This window comes from Pantherophis guttatus, chromosome 8 (genome assembly GCF_059756535.1).
Source record: "Pantherophis guttatus breed Tessera chromosome 8, ASM5975653v1, whole genome shotgun sequence".
Classification (NCBI taxonomy): domain Eukaryota; kingdom Metazoa; phylum Chordata; class Lepidosauria; order Squamata; family Colubridae; genus Pantherophis; species Pantherophis guttatus.
The window spans coordinates 56,242,681-56,264,601 of record NC_142070.1 but is presented as its reverse complement, the minus strand read 5'-3'; the positions used below and the strand labels follow the sequence as shown (position 1 = coordinate 56,264,601).

Sequence of the window (21,921 nt, the reverse complement as noted above, 5' to 3'; positions counted from 1 at the left end):
GGTGTTGCTGAGCTCACCAGTGCATTCCTTCTTTTTGAGAATGTTTCAAACAGTTGTTCTGGCCACGCCTAATGTTCTTGCTATCTTTCTGATGGGTTTGTTTTGTTTCTTCAGCCTAATGATGGCTTGCTTCACTGATAGTGACAGCTCTTTGGATCTCATCTTGAGAGTTGACAGCAACAGATTCCAAATGCAAATAGCACACTTGAAATGAACTCTGGGCCTTTTATCTGCACATTGTAATTGGGGTATTGAGGGAATATCATACACCTGGCTATGGAACAACTGAGAAGCCAATTGTCCCATTACTTTTGGCCCCTTAACAAGTGGGAGGCACATATACAAACTGCTGTAAGTCCTACACTGTTCACCTGAGTTGGATGTACATACCCTCAAATTAAAGCTGACAGTCTGCAGTTAACGCACATTGTGTTTGTTTCATTCCAAATCCATTGTGGTGGTGTATACAGCCAAAGATGTTAGAATTGTGTCGATGTCCCAATATTTCTGGACCTGACTGTATATAAGAGTTGGTTTGGCCTCTAATGGGAGCCTCTGTACAATACATTAGCCTTTGTATCTCTCTACTCTGTAATGACTTGCTTCTATGAATATTGCTTCAGTGTTCCTGATATTTTATTTATTTTTTATTTATTTATTAGTTTGATTTGTATGCCGCCCTTCTCCGGAGACTCAGGGCAGCTTACAGCCTTCATTTTTTTTAAAAAAAACAAGTTTTTATTATTTTTTATAATCAAACAAATAACATTTTCACTTGTATATTTAAACATTTATAAACCCAACCTTCCACCCCCCTTCCGACCCCCCCCTCCCCCGACTTCCCAGAAGAAAAACAGGGTATAAGTTTTATCAAACATACGCTAAAATATGCTAAGTTAATGCAAGACTATAAATCCCTAGACCCCTTAACTCCCCTTCTACAGATTATTCATCAACCTCCCTTTAAACTCAAAATAACATATAATCCTTTAGGCCTAAGAGTTTTAAAAACATTAACAAGCACTAATAGATCATTCAGAGCCTAGAATTCTCGTAATACATCTGTAAAATATTCTTAGTTCATTTTCTTAATCATTTTACTCTCCCTCCTACTTTTATTCTCAAAATTCAAATATTTTTTCTTAAACCTTAATTAATCATTAATTGAAAATTTATTTACTTAATCATTGTAATTAGTCATTAATACATCAATTATTAGACCAAAGAAAATTAATCTTCCCTTCTTCCTTTCTTTCTATATTTTTTCCAATCTTTCTTCCTCCCTCTTACTTTTATTTTGAGGAGGTTTTGATTTTCAACTGGAGGTTGATGTATCTTTAAAACTTGCCCCTTTCTTGGAATCATTTCCTCTGATTTGGAGCCCCCATATCGACTCTTCTTGCTTATATAATCAGTCAGTTCATAGAACAAAGAATTAACTCGATGAATTTGGGAAAAAAACTCCAGTTGTTGCATTTCAATTAATTGTGTGAAAACCTCTGCCAAATCTTCCGAAACCTCGTAGGGCTGATCAGTTTCTTCTTCTTTCTGCTCCAAATTATATTTTTGAAAAGTTCTGTCAGTTAATTCCACAAGGGCAGGAAGAAAGTTTGAAGATTCTTGACAATCAGCCAAATCCAGCTTCTCTGTTTTAACCAAAATGTCTCCTTCATTGTCATTGTGCTTTCCTTCAAAAACATCCTCATTTCCTTTTATATCCTCCACCAGTTCTATAAATTTTTGTTCCATGATTGCTGTAAAGTTATTAATAATTGCCATTTGGTTATTCATGGCTTCCTTTATAAATTCTGTAAAGTCTCTGAAAAAATCCTCTTGGCTCTGTGAGTCAGTTCTCTGTATCCTTTCTGACGCCATTAGAGAGCTTCCACCACTTTCAAAAACTCCTTGCTTGGAAGCCATATTATTTTAAGAAAATTTTTCTTTTCAAAGCCAAAACATCTCTTAAGCAACTTTCTCAAATTTATTTGTAGTTTATGAAGCAAGATAGTCTTTTCTACACCCAGCTCTCAAATCCCAGCATCTTAAGTCCAGTCTCTAAGCACAAATCTATTAACAAGCACTTAACTTTCACTTTCAGTCCAGCCATAATAAAGACGCCATTTCCTCCTTCAGCTCAGCAAAATCAAGTAGAAACAATGTATCCCAGGAGTTAAGCAACATACTTGCAAAGGCTTGTTCTCCTGCTTCCGTTCTGCCTGCTTTTGGACTCAATTAGTTTCCTTGTTGACAGCAGAGTTGGTCACCGGCGTCTGGCTCCGTTTAAAACGGAGTCGCCATGGATCCAGAGCTTCAGTGGGCTGAGCGGGGAGCTCTCACCCTCCAAGCCCCTGGAATTGCTCCAGGGGCTCCCGGGGAGCTCTACCCTCGCCCACCGGCTCTCCTCTCCTCCTTCTCCCGAAGGAGAGGTTTTCAAGCCGTCTGACAGCTGATTAGCGCTGTCAGAACGGCTCCAACGGAATCACGGGGCTGGCAATCTGAAAAGACCGTCCGCGACGCCAGCGGTGCCAACGGAAGTCTAGCCTTCATATTTTTGTATATACCTTAGTAGGGCTTTTGGGCCCCCCAAGCGGTGTTCTATTTTATACAAAGTCAGCTTATTGCTCCCACAAACCGGGTCCTCATTTTACCTACCTCGGAAGGATGGAAGGCTGAGTCAACCTTGAGCCTGGTGAGAATTGAACTCGCAGTAATTGCAGGCAGCTGGCAGCTAAATACTACTTTAACAGTAGTTTAGTCCACTGCACCACCAGGCTCCATATTGTATGCTGAATTCTCCTGTTTGGTATTGTATATAAAGAAGTTTCTTATGTAATTTGAATCCTGCTGAAGTCCATTTAATTGTGTCTGATTGTGTGTGCTGCAACAAATTGACAAGAAGCATAGTTGTTAAGTGAGTCTGACTTCTCCTTTGACTTTGCTTGTCAGAAGGTCACAAAAGGTGATCACATGACCTGGGGACACTGTAACCGTCATAAATATGAACCAGTTGTCCCGTTGTGTGACACACTGAAGCAAGTTAAACAACGGATTAAAGATATACATGGGCAAACTCTTTCAACTAATCACTCCCTTAAACTGCTGACAGCAGTTAAAACAACTTTCACCCTGGAAAAGTATTTACATTTAGAAATGCCATCAGTGGAGAGACAGTTATTTGTTAAGTTTAGATTCGAACTTTTAGATACCAATGTTAAATTCGGCCGTTACCGGAAAATCCCGTATGACAAAAGAACATGTATATGTGGGGTAAACGTCGTGGAGGACACGGCGCATATAACATTCGAATGTAGGCTGTACGAGGAAGTAAGAAAACAATATCTGTCCCCAATTACAAATAAATTTCCCCACTGGAATATAAGGCATAAATTAGCATTTCTGTTGAAGGCTGACTCTCCTCCCATGATAAGGGCTATCACTTGCTATCTTAAAAGGATGACAGCAATACCAGCCAGTTATATCGAAAAGAATTTCATTGATTGTAAGAAAGATGAGCTGAGTTAGAGAGGAGCTAGATATTTGGGTTATCTAGTCTTGGCAACTTAGCTATTGAAATCTGATATTGTAAAATTTTAATGTCATATATCATATATTTTTAGATTGTTATTTCTGTAACTGAGGATGGGGAGGATGGGGAGGAACAGGCTCAGGCTCAACCCATCCAAGACTGAGTGGCTGTGGTTTCCGACGTCCCGATATAGTCAGTTGACGCCAACACTGACTATTGGGGGCGAATCATTGGCCCCCACGGAGAGGGCTCGCAACTTGGGCGTCCTCCTGGATTCACGGCTGTCTTTAGAAGAGCACTTGATGGCCGTGACCGGGAGGATTTTTCATCAGGTTCGCCTGATTCGCCAGTTGCATCCCTTTCTGGATCGGAACTCGTTACGCACGGTCACTCATGCCCTTGTCACCTCCCGCCTGGACTATTGCAACGCTCTCTACATGGGGCTCCCCTTGAGGAGCACCCGGAGGCTCCAACTGGCGCAGAGTGCAGCCGCGCGAGTGGTAATGGGAGCGACATGGCGTTCCCATGTAACACCCCTCCTGCGCGAGCTGCACTGGCTCCCGGTGGTCTTCCGGGTGCGCTTCAAGGTTTTGGTTACCACCTTTAAAGCGCTCCATGGCTTAGGACCCGGGTACTTGCGGGATCGCCTACTACCACCAATAGCCTCCCACCGGCCGGTACGCTCCCATAGAGAGGGGCTCCTCCAGGTGCCGTCAGCCAAACAATGCCGACTGGCGGCCCCCAGGGGGAGAGCCTTCTCTGTGGGGGCACCTACTATCTGGAACGAGCTCCCCCCAGAGATACGGAGGATCCCGGATTTGCGCACCTTCCGCCGCGCCTTAAAGACTTTACTATTTCACCAGGCCGGCCTGGCCTAATTTCCCCCCTCTTTTATAAAAGATTTTTAAAATTTTAAATATCTTTTAGTATTTATATATTCAATTTTAAATTGGTTTTAAAAGTTTGGGGTTTTAAATTTGTCGGGGCCAAAATTATTTAATTTGATTTTATTCTATTTTTTAAATTTTGTATTGTATGTGTTTTTATTGTTTGGACTCCTTTTTTCAAAGTCAGAGGGAGAATTCCAAAAGCAAAACAGCTACCAAGGAGAGTAATGTTAATATGCAAGCTCTCAGAGTGAAAGGGGGGAAAAAGGGGGGTAGGTGGGATTTCTGAAGTTTTAGAATAGAAAGCAGATAGTTATATAGAAAAATACAGTAAAAATACAATAAAAGTGTTAAGATCTTTTCAAGTTGATCATATATATAGTCTTTTTGGTGAAAATTTAATGTGGTTAAATAATTTTCTCAGTAATCTAAGATAATTTATTGTTGTTTGTCTCTTTTCCATATGGGGAAATAAACTATTTCATCCCACTCTTCCAACACTCATGTGGAGGAATGTATTGAGTTTCCAGCACACAGTCAGCAATTTACACACTGAAAAAAAAAAAAAACCTTTGCAAAGCAGTTAAAAGCATAGGTGTCCTTTGAAAACAAAGACTAGAAGGACAGGGTGTAACCCTCCTCCTTCCGCTGAATTTACCAGGGAGATGAAATCTACTGAATCTCTCCCCCTTTGGATGACACAACCGTCCAAGGAATTTCAGAGTAATTTCACATTGTTCCTTTTCCAATCCAGGAGCAAACTGGCTACGGAGAGTAACTCCTAAGCCATTTGTCTAGCAGAGCAAAGAAATTCTCAGCTAGTTCAGGATGCCATTTCTGGGTGGAGTCAACAGATCTCATTTCATTTAAAGATTTCTTGCACATCTCCCTGAAGAAGGCTGTAGATTCAAATGAATCCCTTTTATACCTTCTTGATCTAAGAACACTCCCACTGACTCTACAAATGCCATGCGCAAAGGCTCACACAGATACAGGTGTTTTAATAACCAGAAACAGAATTCACTTTAGAAGCATTTATCAAATGAACAATTTTAACCAGTAATTTTAAAACCTTTTCTAAAAATTAAGACTTACTTCATTTATCTTTTCAAATTCTCCAAAATATTCATCAGGCTGTTCACATTTTTTCTTCCAGCCCTCTTCATCATGCCTAGAAGTATGAGAGGATAAAATTATTGAAAATAACTATTTTGGTAGAAATATAACCTACTTTTTAATTAATTAAATATTTAAACAAATTAATCATCTGACAATCTGTTGACTTGCCCCTTCTGCTAAATGGTCCACAGCATTCAAAATTAGGTCAAATTCATAGCATCCATAGTTTCTTTTCCATTTGCTGCCTTTGGGACCAGAAAAAGAGGAATGATAGGCTACATACAGTAATGTATAATGACATTAGTAAGCTTCAAAATAACATGGAAATAACTGAAAGACATCCATAAAAAAATACATTAGACTGAAAGCACTCTGGAGAGAAGAGGCATACAGTGAAATGGAGGTAATAGATCTGGAATCTCAAGGACAATGCTCTAATGTGGTACACTAGAAAACATAGCTAGCACTCAAACAACTGCAGAAAGAAAACAAAATTCACTGATTTTTTTCCCTTCACTTTTCACTTTTCCCCCAGATGGATTGGTAAGTGGAGAAAAAGAATTTCCTTGAAACCATACATGCCGGTGTTTGAGAAACTTAAGAACTGACTAAATAACTCTATGGATATTAGCTGCTTCTGCTCAGTCTTGTTCTCTGTCATGCAAGTTCAGCAGACCATATATGTCTGCCCCACAAATTTCTTCGCATTTTGCTGTTTCCAAAACAACCTGCAGAACTTGTAGATTCATCAGGAGTGTTTAAAAACTCCCCTGTCCTTCTACGCAAGGTTAGATTCTATACAATTTTTGCAAAATGGTCCAGACTGCTTTTTGGTGGAATCAATTAAGGCATTTGCAGGTTTGTTGGGTCCAATATCATAAATATTTTAGGGATAGTAGTACAGATAGTCGTCGACTTACAACAGTTCATTTAATAACCGTTCAAAGTTACAATGGCACTGAAAGAAGTGATTTATTCACACTTATGGCCATTGCAACATCTTCACAGTCACGTGAATAAAATTCGGACACTTGGCAACTGACTCATATTTATGACGGTTGCAATATCCCGGGATCATGTGATCCCCTTTTACGACCTTCTGACAAGCAAAGTCAATGGGGAAATCAGATTCACTTAAGTTTTTCAACTTGCCGAGGAACTGGGGGGAGGGAAATGGAATGTGGAGAATGTATGCAGAGAGCATGGAGCCAGCAAGGTCACCGCTGCAGGTGCTTGAGAAAGAGATGGACTGTTTTCATAACAAAAGACCCTCTCATAATTGGACAATATGATCAACCGAGAGCGGAGGGGAGGGAAGGAGAAAGTGTTCTTTAACTTCCAGAGAAGAAAAAGATTTTACTCCATGAAAATAAGCTGAGTTAACTGGAATCAGGATGCATTTTTCTCTGCTTGATATGTGCAACTGAAAGGTTTAACCCAAAATTTGAAAATGTATTTTTTAACATATATATAATGCTTAAGTAACTCTTAAAGAAGCAAAAGCTATTGAAAATGTATTTGAGAGTACCTGTATTAAGAGAAAGTTAAATCCCTTTGGGATCGTCAGCTTCCACTGCCTGTCAGAGCCGCCTTCACAACGGAACGGCGGCTCGAAAAAACTCCGTTTCCATGAGGAAACGGAGATAGAGCCGGCAGGGGTGGGTAGAACTCTCTGCAGAGTCCCAAAAGTTTTTCTTTTTCTTTTGGGACAGAGCGGATGAGATGCCCCATATCCCCAGCCGTTGCTCCGGGCTTTGGGAGACCTCTGCTAATGCAGAGCCAGGCGTCAAGAGCAAGCCTGTGAATCTAACAGATTACTCAAAGAAAATGTGAGCTGGATCTGTAATACTGAACCGCAAGTATTTTACTTATCTTTTAAAAAAATTACTTAAGAGAAAAGAGGAAAGGAAAGGGGGGGGGGAAAGCCTTTTAAAATGGCGCTTGCAGCAGCTGGAGAAGAGGCAGAAAGGAAAAGTCCTTCCGTTTTCTATTATTACAATGTAGCGGAATAAATACCACTGGCTACATTTGTAGACAAAACTCCGCTCCTGTTTTTCTTTCTTTCTTTTTCCCCTGGAGACTTGATATTGTTGTTGACTGGAAAGAAGTCTTTTTTCTTGTTTTTTTTTTTTTCTTTTTAACAAAGCCTGCCTGGGCGGAAACATGGCACTGAAACTTACAAAATCAGATAAACAAGCAGGGGGGGGGGATTCCCCCACCAACAATTTAAAGGAACAAGTTTTAACTCTTCAGTCTCAAAAACCTGATTTTAATATAATAGAATTTCTCTTAGAGGAGATTGAAAGAAGGGATGAGATTGTGAATCAGCATCTTGAAAAATTTAAGCAGGAAATTAAAGAATTGGTAAAATCTAAGTTTGATTTTTTGGAGCGAAAAATTTTAAAAGTGGTTAATGGTTTTTCAGAATTTATGATACGGTTGGATACAAATACTAATTTACTAGAGTCTAAAATGGATGAAATTCAAGATAAATTGGACAATAGAATTCAAAAAATTGAAAATGATTTGATAAACACGCAGGATAATAGCTCAGAAGAAAAACCTAAAATGGATGCTGATCAAAAGTTTGGTACTGTAGAAAATCTGCAACAGAGGATTGAAAAAGAGGTTCTAATGGTACAATATAATTTTACAGAATATGCGATAAGACTGAGAGGTTTGCAGGAAAATAATAGAGATGATTTAAGGAAAATATCTTCTGAAATTCTAGCTGGGATTTTAAAGGTTCAACCTGAGGAAGTGTTTTGTAGGATCGACAGAGTTTTCAGAATAAATTCCTGGATTGCTAAGCAAAGGCAACTGCCTAGAGATGTGGTGATTTATTTTACGGACAAGGAAATTAGGAATAATATTGTGCAAAATGCCTTCAATTCTAATTTGCAATTGTATGGAAGAAAGATATGGATCTACAAGGAACTCCCACCCAAGATATTAACAGAAAGGAAGAAATTTGGTTTTCTGGTGTCTGAGTTAAAAAAGAGAAATATCCCATATAGGTGGAATGCCCCAGTTGGTATTATACTGAGACATCAAGGAGAAAGATATCAGTTAAATACTATAGAAAGAGCGGAAGAATTTTATCAAAATAGGTTGAACATGAATTTAACATCTTCAGATATAATACAGGATAAGCAGAAGGAGCTGGAAATAAAGGGAAAATATCGAATTACAGAGACTGTACCAGATAAATTGCCTTTGGATTTATCGGATACCCCAGCTGGATTATCCACAAATTTGAGAGAAGTGCCATCTGATTTTAATGTGATGACTTATCAAGGCAAGGACAAGCATGGAAACCAATTAGGGGATATACAAGGGATAAAAAAGAAACATGAGACACAAAAACAAAATCAACACGACCAATCTACAAAGCAGAATGAAAACCGACCAGTTGACATACAATCTGTAGAAAGGAAACCAGGATGGAAGTCAAACCCACAAAAAGAAAACAAAAAAAGAAACAGGTTGTATAAAAATAGAAATTTCTAACTCAAGCAACAGTGAAGCCAGTGACTTTAAAATACGAATGATTATGTGAAAACATAGAGGAGGCGACATATTGGTCAATATCATCCTGAGGATAGTGGCAGATCTCTGCATTGCCGTAATTTTGGGACGTGGAAAGAGCCTCAAACTGATGGATTTGAATTATCCATTTTGAAATTTCTTTTTGTGTTGATAAATATATTATAATTATCTTGAATCATAAGGCAAGAGAATCATGATGGGGCATGCAGAAGATCCGGTTGTTACCCACTACGATGATGGAAATTAATAATCCTGATGAAACCCACAATTATTATTATATGGAATATAATTATAATGTCACTCGGGTGGTTGTTTTTACTTTTATACATATAAGAAGATATTTATTACTGATGGGGGCAGATATGATTGAAGATCTTGAATAAACTGTTGCATCAGCAAGCTATGTTACCCTATTATGGATGTTGGTTTTAACAATCCAGTGGAAAGACCTCAAAGAAGATATTATATGGACTATAAATTTAAAGTTATTGTCTTTTCTTTTTTTTTTATTTAGATATAATGGAATATATATATATATATATTTTTAAGTAGTGTGGGCAGTGAATTAAAGATATTAAGAATTGTTGTGTATGGTAAATTTGCAGGACAGTGGGTGAATAAGCTAGCTACAGACTGATTAGTTTAAGAAAAGGGATTTTTAAGTGATATATTTAGGGGAGTGGAGGAAATGGATAGAGTGGAATAAATGTTAAATTAGATTTTATGGGGAGGCCGCTTTGAAATGTTATAGTAATATATATAGAAGATTAAATATTAAAGTAGGATTTATCGTATAGTTTTAAAGTGGAAGGTGGTTTTGAATTGTTGTAATAATATATAGATATAAAACACTATTATGTTAAATTAGAAGTTATTTTATAATAGTTATAGTATAATGTTTTTTTTTTCTCTTCTTTTCTGAAATGTATGGATAAAGGGGAATGTTATAATATTTATAATATTTTTAGTAAGTAAAGGTCAGTATTTTGAGGAGGGAGTAAGTAATCTGTTATGAATTAGGGTTTTTTTGTTACGAAGAAGTCACAGGGGGGGATGGGTGGGGAGGGGGGGTTAGGGAGGGGGAGGGGAGGGGAAAAAAAAGGGGGGGGAAATTTGTATTTGAAAACTTTTTCAATAAAAAAAAAAAGAAAAGAAAAAAGATAAAAAAAAAAAAGAGAAAGTTAAAGAAAATGATGTACCAGTTTAAAGAAAAACTCTATATTATAAACTCTGTTTATAAAATAAAAAAATAATTATTCTATAAGGGTAGTTTGGAGGGAGGGAGCTAAATGCAATATTGAAGTTAAAGCTTGTATGTTAAAGTCAAAGAATAAGATGTATTAGAAAGTTTTGATTTTTTAAAAAAGTGCTTTTTGGTTTTTAAAAAGTTTAGTACTTCGAAGGAAAAAGGAGGGTGAAAGAAAAAAAGCCCCCCCACCACTTTTAGGCCAAAGAATTTGAAACTACAATAAATTTTGTAAAATTATGACAGTTCACAAAGATTACTAGGTGCAAATAGAAATACACATTATTTCCATAGCAAGGAAGATAAAGCAGGAATGGTTAAATTGATTACTTTATTTAAAGAGGAAAATATGTTATTTGGATATCATCCTAGAATTTATGCTTGTGAAGGAAAAAATGAAACTTTGATCTTGGTTTTGTGGATTAGAAAGATTTGGTGTTATAGAAATGGCTAGCTATATATTAATGTGTAAAAGCAAAAAGTTGAGGCTGGAGTGTATTTAACTTGTACTGTGTTAGTTGGAAGCCAATGCCCCCTTTTCTTTCTTCTTCTCTGCCCCCTAGTATTTCACACCCCCTTTGCCCCCCCCGGTTCCCTTTCCCTCCCTTAATTTCCTATTTTCTTTTCTTTTTTTGTATTTTATATAATAAAAATAAAAATGAGAAATGAGAGTTTAGAGTTTATTGGATTTCTATACCGCCTTTCCCCCAGGGGACTCAGGGTGGTGTACAGCCACATTAAAACACATGAATTTAAAACTAATTAAAACAAATATATACAATTTGGCCCTCAATTAAAACACACATACACCCATTTAAAATTCATATTAGGCCAGTCCGGCTTGCTGAAACAGGAAGGTCTTTAGGGCACGGTGAAAAGTACGCAGGTCGGGGCTAAGACGAAGCTCTAGGGGCAGCTCATTCCAAAGGACTGGTGCCCCCACAGAGAAGGCTCTCCCCATGGGTGTCGCCATTGTTTGGCCGATGGCACCCTGAGGAGTCCCTCTCTGTGGGAGCGTATTGGTTGGTGGGAGGTTGTTGCTGGCAGAAGGCGGTCTCGTATATACCCCAGTCCTAAGCCATGGAGCGCTTTAAAGGTGGTGACCAACACCTTGAATCGCACTCGGAAGACCAACGGGAGCCAGTGCAGCTCACGCAGGAGGGGTGTTACATGGGCGCGCCGAGTCGCACCCATAACCACCCGCGCGGCCGCATTCTGGTCCAACTGGAGCCTCCGAGTGCTCTTCAAGGGGAGCCCCATGTAGAGAGCGTTGCAGTAGTCCAGACGGGATGTGACGAGGGCATGAGTGACTATGCGCAGGGCATCCCGGTCCAAAAAGGGACGCAACTGGTGTATCAGGCGAACCCGATAGAAAGCTCCCCTGGCCACGGCTGTCATGTGCTCTTCCTTTTTTTTTCTTTTTTTTTTAATATTAACATATTAAAAAAAATTAACATACATAACATACATGAATCATAATATATAATATATAACAATATACACAATACAAACAATCAACGAGTGCTCCCCCACCCCTCGGGATCATTCCTGCTTCCAAAATCTTAAAGCTTCTTCTGGTGGTGGTATCCCCCTTCCTCCAGAAAACGCATATATTAGGAACTGTTTCCAGATTCCATTGAATTCATTTACTTTCATTATGCCCCTCCTTACTTTAATACTACAAGTCAATTTATCATTTATGACAATATCCCATACTTCCTTATACCATTCTTCCAAACAATAATCACCTTGTGTCTTCCAGTTCCTAGAAATCATTAACCTTGCTGTGGTCAACAAATTCATTATCAATTCTTTAGTCTCTTTTTTACATTTTATATCTTCCAATAGTGAGAGTAATGCTACCTTTGGTGCCTCTTCTACCTTTATTCCTACAATTTCTTCTATCTCCTTAAACACCATCTTCCACAATTTTTGCACAAATTTACAATCCCACCACATATGTAAATACATTTGTTTTTCCCCACAACCTCTCCAACAATTATCTGAATAGTGCTGATTCATATTGCTTAATCTAACCGGAGTTAAGTACCACCTCCATACCATTTTGTAGTAATTCTCTTTTATTCTTACTGACATATTTCTCAAAACTCTTTGTTGCCAAATTCTGTCCCAACTCTGTTGCCCTATTTGTATCTTCAAATCAGTTTCCCATACCATCTTTCCTAAATTTCCCCTCTCCTCTTCTTCCAACAATATTTTATAGATTCCACTCATTAAGCCTTTTATCCCTTTATTTTTTTCTTTTAGTGTTTCATTTTTTTCCAATTAATTCCTCAAACCTCGAACACTCTCTACTCTCCATTTTCTCTTATCCAATTTTTAGTCCATTGTTCCACTTGGCTATAATTTAACCAAGACAACCGTTTTCCTCCTAGAACCACTTCCAATTCCCCACGTGTCCTCATTCCTCCTAACCATTCCCTTAGTTTCATTTTATTTTTCTCTTTTAAAACTTCATTCACTTTATTCTTCAAATTCCCTGGGAACTTTTCCAAGATTACTACCGGTGATAATGGAGAGTTCTTTGGAAGCAACCTCCCTTTATATTTACTCCAAATTTCCCAATGAAACTTCAGGAGAGGATTGCTTATGCTCTCAGCCCATTTCTTTCCACCTTCCATAAAAAATATATTTTCCAGCTTCCATTCTAATTTGGTTTTAATTTTAGATTTATCTTCCAACCATTCCAATTCTCCTATTCCTAAAACTGCCTCTATAACATGTCTAAGCCTGTTAGCGACATAATATAATTTAATATTTAGGAGTCCTAAACCCCCTTTTTTTGGCTTAGATACCACTTATTTTTATTTATCCTCGCTTTCTTATTCCCATTACAATAGTTATTCAGTATATTCTGCCAACTCTTTAACTCTAATTCTGATATTTTTATTGGTAGCATCCTAAAAGCAAAATTGATCTTTGCTAAAATCTTCATTTTTACTAAGGCAATTCTTCCAAACCATGATAAATTCAACCTTTTATATTTATTCAAACTTTCCAAAATCTCCTTCTTTAAGCTGCCTAGATTTTCCTTTTCTAACTTCTCCAAATTTTTTGTAATTCTAACTCGCAGGTGTTTAATATTTATTTATATTTATTTATACAAATCAAATAAACTAAACTAAACTAAACTAACTAAACTAATATGATCTTTAATTCTCATTTCGCTTCGCTTCGCTTCCCAATCCTTCTCTTCCCTTTTAGTGTAATTAAGCAGCATCAACTCAGATTTTGACCAATTTATTCTTAATCCAGTTATTTCTTCAAATTCTTTTAGATGCCATCCAATTCTTTCCATCTCATCCACTATATTCTTAACTGTTAACAATGTATCATCAGCAAACATATTTAGTTTTATTTTACCTATCCCTTCTATCTCCCCGTCATCTCTTAATGCGTTGGCCAATAGTTCCATAACCAATACAAATAGGACAGGTGAGAGTGGGCACCCTTGCCTTGTTCCTCTGGCGAGTTATATCTTGTCTGTAACTCCATCATTCACTACCACTAAGGCAGAGTTCCGAGAATATAATTGATCTATTACACCTTTGAATTTATTTCCAAACCCCATTCTGTCTATTACCATCTTTAATGCTTGCCAGCTCACACAATCGAAGGCCTTAAAAATATCTAATGCTAATATCCCCGCTTTAAGCTTTAGATTTTTAATCTCGTGAATTACATTTAACACTCTTCCAACCAAATTATGCATTTGACGGCCCATTACAAATCCACATTGATCTTCCTTTATATAATTACCTATAAAATTATTCATTCTTTTTGCTAAAATAGTTGAAAAAATTTTGCATCTTGATTTATTAATGATATTGGTCTGTACGAGTCAGGAAGCGTCGGATCCTTATCTGGTTTAAGTATTAATATTATTAACGACTGGTCCCATGATTCTGGAATCTATCCCCTTCTAATACTGCATTATACAGCTTTAATAATTTCGGTACTAATAATGTTTTAAATATTTTATAGAATTCTGTTCCTAATCCGTCTACCCCAGGTGATTTACCCACCTTCAAACTTTCAATTACTTCTGCAATTTCCCTTTGCGATATACTCCTTTCCATTAATTCTTTATGCTCCGTTTCCACACCCCTTTTTATATATTTCCCAATATAAGCTTCCATTCTATCCTTCTAAACCTCCTTACCCTTGTACAACTCTTGATAAAATTCCTGGAATATTTTTAACTTTCCTTTCATTGTACTACAATAATTCCCCAATTTATCTTTCACTATACCTATTGAATTTTTAGCTTTCTCCTTTTCTGTGAGCCTGGCAAGCATCTTAGAATTTTTATTACTATTTTCAAAAAATTCTCTTTTCATGTATATTAAATTATTCTGAACTTCCTCTAAATTTTTATTCTCTAATTCTTTTTTCTTAGTTTGTAATTCTATTAATTTCTGTTTATTTCTTGTATGCCAGTACTCTTTTTCCAATTTCTTAATCTGTTCCTCTAATTTTTCCCGTAATGCAGTTTCTTGCCTTTTAACACTACAAGCTTCCCTAATACATATTCCCCGTGTCACCGCCTTCATGGCGTCCCACACCATTCTCGTTGCTATTTCTCCTTTTTCATTAATTTCCCACAATTCTGATATCTCCTTTTGCATTTTCTCAACCACTTTCTCATTTTTAAGAATCCTTGTAGTCACCTTCCATCTAACCACTTCTCTATAGTCTTTTTTTACCATGAAGTCTAAACTAATCACCGCATGATCTGTTACTTTAATTACTCCCACTTCCATTCTACTCAACTTAGTTGCCATATCCCTAGAAACGAAAACATAATCAATTCTAGAATAGGATTTATAGGTTGGGGAATAATATGTGAAACCGGGCTCCCCACCTTTAAGAAAATGCCACCCATCCACATAATCTTTTTCTTTTATTAATTTATTTAAAATTGTGATATTATTCCTCCTTTCAGCACTTGTGGGATTGGTCCTGTCCAATCTATTATTCATAACCATATTAAAATCTCCACCTAAAATGACATGTCCTTCTTTAAATTCTTCTATTACTTTAAACAATTCTAAAAAAAATTCTCTATGTCCCACATTTGGGGCATAAACATTAACCAACGTATATGTTGTACTTTCAATTTGACCTTTAATCATAATAAATCTACCATGCCCATCTTTTTTTATACTCTCCATAGTAAATCCAGTTCTTTTAGAAATCAGTATGGCCACCCCATTTTTTTTTGAAGTCCCCAGTGACTTTTCATAATGGAGTGACCACTTCAAACGCACTTCATTTACTCCATCCTTATCCTGATGAGTTTCCTGCAAGAAAATGCTGTCAGATCTTTCCTTGTTTAACAATTGTTCGATTCTCCTCCTTTTCACCACTGCCCCCAAACCTTTGACATTGAGTGTTGTAATTCTTATAATTTTATCCATATTCAGCACATACAAATTCTTTACGATCCCTTGTGCACTTTAACTTAAAGCAACATATAAGAAAACACAAAACGAACTCAACTAAATAACCCTCATAACCTACCCCCTTCCCCATCCCCCCACCCCCAAATCTCCCCAAACTCTTTTCCCCCCACTAAATCCCCGGTAGCCTAATGTTCCAGCCATTCCCTTAACGGGGGGGGGGGGGGGATATGAAGCCCACAGTTCAGAACCAGCAAGCCTTCTAGTATTAATATTTTACAGATTTATCATCTCAGTCTTGTCGATTTCACTTCCCACTTGCCGTGGCTCCTCTTCCTCCACCACTGGCACTTTTAAGAACAGTATCGTCCTGTAATTCCAGCCCCAGACTTTTAAGTAGCTCAATGCCTTGCTCCAAAGAGATAATCCTATATTGTTTCCCATCATACATAAGCCTCATAAATACTGGGTATCCCCATGCATACTTTATCTCCCTTCTCTTGAGCTCTTCGGTGATTGATTTAATGCTACGCCTCCACTTAATTGTTTGGTAACAAAGATCGTTATAAACTTGAACTGTAGATCCTTGAAACTTCAGCAAAGCTAACGACCTCAGTTTCATCATCAGCTGCTCTTTTTTATCATAATTAGAAAATTTTACCAAAATGTCTCTGGGACGAAATCCAGCTCTGAAAGCGCCCACTCTGTGGATGCGTTCAATGTCCTCTTCTCCCGTGGCCAAGTTAGGGATTATTTCTTTAAACCATTGTGGGATCAATTTCCTCAAGTCCTCTCCTGCCATCTCTGGTAAATTTCGAATTCGTATTGATGATCGTCTGCTTTGATCTTCCAGAGAAATCAGCCTTTTCTCATGGTCATCAAACTCCAGAGTGTGCTTTTCTTCCAACTGCCTCATTTGTTTCCCTAATTGGTCAGTTTCCACTCTAAGAAGCTTAATCTGTTTATCATTATGACCAATATTTATAGCTAATTGGTCCATGCGCTTGTCAACTTTTTCTGCATAATCATCCATTCTTTTGAATATCGCCTCTTTAGTGCCAGTCAGCATTTCTCTGAGTTCATCGACTGTTGCTGGCTGTGAGCCAGTTTTCGCCGCCATTATTGTTTCACTTTCTGAGTTCTCTTGCTCTGATTCACCCAGAGATTGTCTTTTTAATCGTGCCGCGGTGTGATTTGAAGGATGGATACGTTGCCACTTATATTTGCTAACACCTTTTTGTTTTTTCGGTGGCATAAATCTTCAAAGCCTGGGCAACAATCAAATAAACCTTCTGCTTCCAGAGGGTGTTTTTCTTTCTTTCTTTTTTGTTTGTAATAAAACGGGCTGCTTAACCGTGTAAGGTTGTAAAGTTATTAATCACTCCTTGAAGCTAGCTGCTGTCTAAAAACAATTCCAAACATTCTTCTGTGGCATTCCAACAACAGTGATTAGGCCCCACACTTTAAACATTCTTTATTGGTTTTTCACTGTCCCAAACAACTCTCTTTTTTCCTCCGCTGTTGGCCCAGATAATCATAAACAGTCCTTCACAAATTTCTGTCCATTTTAGTTAGATGATAAATTTTATCGGCCCACTATTCCGGAGCCGGGAAAAACTCTTACCGGCTCATCAGGCTGTCAGGCTCCACCCCCCCGTCATGTGCTCTTCCAAAGACAGCCGTGCATCCAGGAGAACACCCAAGTTGCGAGCCCTCTCTGTGGGGCCAAGATCTCATCCCCCAATTGTCAGCGATGGCGCCAGCCGACTATACGCCAGAAGCACAGCCACTCAGTCTTGGAGTGGTTGAGTTTGAGCCTGTTTCTCCCCATCCAGATCCGCACGGCCTCCAGGCACCGGGACATCACGTCAAAGGCATCGTTGGGGTGGTTCAGAGTGGAGATGTACAGCTGAGTGTCGTCAGCGTACTGATGGAATCTCACTCCGAAACCACGGATGATCTCGCCCAGCGGCTTCACATAAATGTTGAACAGAAGAGGTGAGAGGACAGACCCTTGCGGCACCCCACACACAAGGCGCCTCGAGGTCGACCTCTGCCCCCCTGCCAACATAAACTGCGTACGGTCGGAGAGGAAGGAGGAGAACCACCGCAACACGGTGCCCCCCACTCCTAACCCCTCCAATCGTCACAGCATGATACCATGGTCAATGGTATCAAAAGCCGCTGAGAGATCTAATAGGACCAGGACAGAGGAACAACCCCTGTCCCGAGCCCTCCAGAGATCATCAACCAATGCCGTTTCCGTGCTGTGCCCTGGCCTGAAGCCTGACTGGAACGGGTCTAGATAATCGGCTTCATCCAGGTACCGGCCCAAGTTCTTCCCCAACCTCATCGTCCGAGTCTACCGCCAGCTTTGCTGGCAGCTGGGGGGCCACAACACCCATAAAGATGAGGATGAGGGCCCACATAGAAATTCTAAGCTTCATTGTGGCACCAGGCATGGAGAGGCCCCTAGTCCTGGGTGTAGCATGGCTACTGAAATGGAACTCTTATGTGAACTGAAGGAGGGGGCTATTAAAGATTCAACAAAAAGTGCCCAGGGATGAACCCAAGTGGAGGCTGCTGGCACCAATGAGGAAGAAAACAAAGAAAGAGATGGGGACAGCCATTAGAAAACACCCTAAGGGGGATCCCTGATACCCAAGGAGTACTGGGATCTACACGTGTTTAGTGAAAAGAGCTCGGATGTGCTACTCCCTCATCACCCCATTGACTGTTCCATAGAAATCCTACTGGGGGCTAAGCTTCCCAAGCCCAAGCTATATTCAATGACCCCCAAGGAGTTTGAAGAGCTCCAATCATTCATAGATAAGATCATAAAGCATCGGTTCATACAACCAGCCAAACCCTGGGTGGCCACCCCAATCCTTTTCAGAGAAAAGAAAGCTCGTACGCTATGTCTATGCATAGACTACTTTGGCGTTAATGGTATTTGCATGGAAAATGTTTAACCATTACCCCTCATGAAGGACATCAAAGACATTTTGAATTCACACACACACACACACTAGGTGAAAACCTTAGTGGCATGAAAAGACTTTCCACCTTCCGAAACAAAATGGGTGGATTTACAACACCTTAGAGCTTTCAAATTTCTTAAGAAATTCCATAGACAATACCTGGACAAGCCTCATTGAACATCAAATAATCTTGTATTCGTATTTGTATCTCCCTTTCCCACCCCTGCTTGTGTTTTCTTTGCAGGATTAATGTGTCTGAAAAGAGGGGCAGAATGTCAGATCTGCCATCTTCAGCTTGGTGCCTTGCTGGCATCCTGCAATCAATCATTAGAGAGGGAAGTAGGCAATTGGCATGCAGAGGGTAGAGATAATTAAAAGGGGCGGGGGGCAGACACAGGTTTGATGGAAACCAGAGGTGTGAGAACCATCTTGTTCCAGTCTTCAAGGCCACAGAGCCTGAGAAAGGAATGCAAATTGCACCATGAGGCACCAAACATCTGAGCAGTTCCCAGAACACTTACTTGGTACACTACTGGTCGAAGATGAACCAGTCAAGGCGAGGAAGGCCAGGGAGAAGGGGAAAATTTGTAATCTCTTACACAGGAACAGTTCAACCAAATGGAGTTGATGGCCTTTCTTTCCTAGCGCTTAACTGGGGTAAGCCTAACATTCTTATTTAATTACATTTAATTTTTGTATATGCATGTTATGTCAGTGACTTATAATAAAGTATAGGTAGTCCTTGACTTCGAACCATAATTGAGCCCAAATTTCTGTTGCTAAGCAAGACATTTGTTAAGTGAAATTTGACCCATTTTGCAACTTTTCTGGCCACAGTTGCTAAGTGAATCACTGCAGTTAACTTAGTAACATGGTTGTAGTGTGAATCCGGCTTCCCCTATTGACTTTGCTTGTCAGAAGGTTGCAAATGGTGATCACATGACCCCGGGACACTACAACCATTATAAATATGAGTCAGTTGCCATGAGTCAGTTTGATTTTAATCAAATGACCATGGAAATCCTGCAATGGTCGTGTGAAAAATAGTTATGCATTGTTTTTTCAGTGCCATTGTAACTTTAAATGGTCACTAAACAAACCGTTGTAAGTCAAGCACTTCCTATAACTAATTTACTGAATTTTAAAAAATCACACAAGCAAAGCATGTCTTCAGTGATTACTACCTGAAAACCACAAATCAAATTTGTAATATGCCAGCATGAATGTAACACCACTTTAACGTAAAAGAAAATGAAGGTATACCTTGATTCTCTTTTTCTTTTCCTGCTTAGTGCTACTTTCTTTTCCAAAAATCTTTGTTCTTTAAGCACATCCTTAATGCTGGCACCACCAGTTTTTAGATCAAAGCTTCTTCTTGAAAGGTCTTCCAAATTTTGAATGCTTTTACCTAAAATAATACCAGAACATATCAAGCTGCTGTATCTCATATTTCCATGATTTCAGAATAAAGGAGGCTTCCACTGGTTTGCCAAAAATGCATCCAGTAGTAAAGCATTGCAAGAAAGATTGGCATAAAGTAAAACTCAATACCTTGATGGCCGATTTTCAGAGATTTTGTTCTTTCTGCAGCTTTCTGTTTCCTCTTTTCTTCAAGTTTTTCTCTGTTAAGCTGTCTCCTCAGAAATCTCTCTTCTTTTTCTCTAGCCTGAAGATACAAATAGGGTGGGAAAGTGTGTGATCCAGAGTAAGACATGGACAGGCTTTCAGTTCCCTTATCCAAATTTCCCTTTATTACCTAAGTTTATGAGCCCATGTGAAGCATCACTATTAACTGGATTCTGGTGTATCAGAAAACAAAGCAGACCACACATTTCCCTCCTGTGGCTCTCGAGAAGTTGTCCAACTATAGTTTCTGGCAGCTTCATTCAGTACAGACAGTGCTAAGGGAAGCTGGGAATTGTTCTTCTGCTATGTTTGAAGGTCTGCAAGATCTAGTAGAATATGCTATCTTTAATACTCCTAAGCATCTTGGAGTCAACTTGTGTGATATATGTCTACTGCAGCCTGTTAAAATTTAAGACTGTACTCCCTGCAGTCCCTTGAAGATGTTGGTTAAAAAAATATAGTCCACAGTGGTTACTTAACTTAGCATGCTTTCATGTGCCATCCAAAACCAGGCAACAAATCAATCAATGGTACATTTTTTGTGCGCTCCATAAGAACAGCTAGGTCTTACCTGTTCTGAGCCACTTTGGTTACTTATTTAAAAAAAGTCAACAGTAAAAAAAAAAGTCTCCTGGAACTGTGGTGCCCCATCACTGGGGATTTTAAAGGAAATACTGGACAATCATTTGTCCAGGATGGAATAAGGACTCCTGCCTTGGGCAGGGGGTTAGACTAGAAGATCTCCAAAGTCCCTTCCATCTGTATGATTCTATCTAGATGTAGTAGATTCTATTTGGCTGGGAGACAATAATAAAACTGCTCTAATCATCTTGATGAGTGATTTATGCCAGAAACTAGATGGGGGAAGGGAGACCTTGCCAATTGGCTTGTATTTCCTAGCAACTCTTTCCTACCCTTTACCATACTATTATTCTAGACTGCCTGCCAGGCTGGGCTTTAGGAGTCTTGTTTCACAATGGATCAGATCTTTTCCTGTTAGATTAAGTCTAGAAGATGCTGCTGAAGGAATATTCTTCTAAAGTGAGGTCACTGATCCCTGGAATTCCATCTATTTCCCACTGGTCTTATCCTGATGGGTTTGTTCTATGTTGTGCCGCTCTTTTGAAGACGGTGAAGTCCACATTTTGGACAGAGGACCACTGGTTTGAAAGAGGAGTCAAAGAGGCCACCTATGCCAAAATTGAACAGCCCTCTCTCAACAAAGGGGGAGGGATACAACATCATCTATCTCCAGTCTACAACAGTTCTTTCAACAGTTCCAAGAAGGCTCCACACCCATTTGCACCACAAGTGACCCTGACCTCCAGGTGGCCCAACAACTCTCTAAAAGAATGTAAATAATCAGTTATCTGCAATGAGTATAAATCCTTCCATTTCCCACCACCCAGTCAGAGCTGAAGAAGCTTCTTGGATGAGAAGTGAAACATCTTCAAAGAAAAACAAAAAAATCCAGTTGCCTCTTGAAAAAGCATCTTTGGGACTGCATATGTACAAAATTTTCCTTGCCAATCTTTTGACAAGTTGATATTCATAAGAAAATGGA

At 38.9% G+C, this 21,921-nt stretch overlaps 2 protein-coding genes across 6 annotated transcripts in view; both read right to left on the bottom strand.

Annotated features, from left to right (window-relative positions):
* Nucleotides 1–21,921, bottom strand: part of BOD1L1 (biorientation of chromosomes in cell division 1 like 1) — a 131,224-nt gene that overhangs the window by 84,836 nt on the left and 24,467 nt on the right. For all 5 annotated transcript variants that reach the window (XR_015729235.1, XM_034408861.3, XM_034408862.3 and 2 more), the window contains exons 7-9: nucleotides 20,283–20,397; nucleotides 19,995–20,139; nucleotides 5,509–5,584 (exon numbers count right to left, since the gene is read on the bottom strand). Coding sequence is in view for 4 of the 5 variants with exons in the window: in XM_034408861.3 (XP_034264752.3) it covers nucleotides 5,509–5,584; nucleotides 19,995–20,139; nucleotides 20,283–20,397 (336 nt within the window). In the remaining variant the exon portion in view is untranslated. The remainder of the gene's footprint in view (nucleotides 1–5,508; nucleotides 5,585–19,994; nucleotides 20,140–20,282; nucleotides 20,398–21,921) is intronic.
* On the bottom strand, nucleotides 14,803–19,260 carry LOC148112659 (uncharacterized). Its single transcript, XM_087875222.1, has one exon. It carries the CDS (start codon nucleotides 17,003–17,005, stop codon nucleotides 16,058–16,060), a length of 948 nt encoding a protein of 315 aa, XP_087731348.1. The 5' UTR covers nucleotides 17,006–19,260; the 3' UTR covers nucleotides 14,803–16,057.

What these genes read in the sequence shown, in the direction of transcription:
- LOC148112659 (XM_087875222.1), bottom strand. Translation starts at nt 17,005, where the DNA reads ATGCCACCGAAAAAACAAAAAGGTGTTAGCAAATATAAGTGGCAACGT.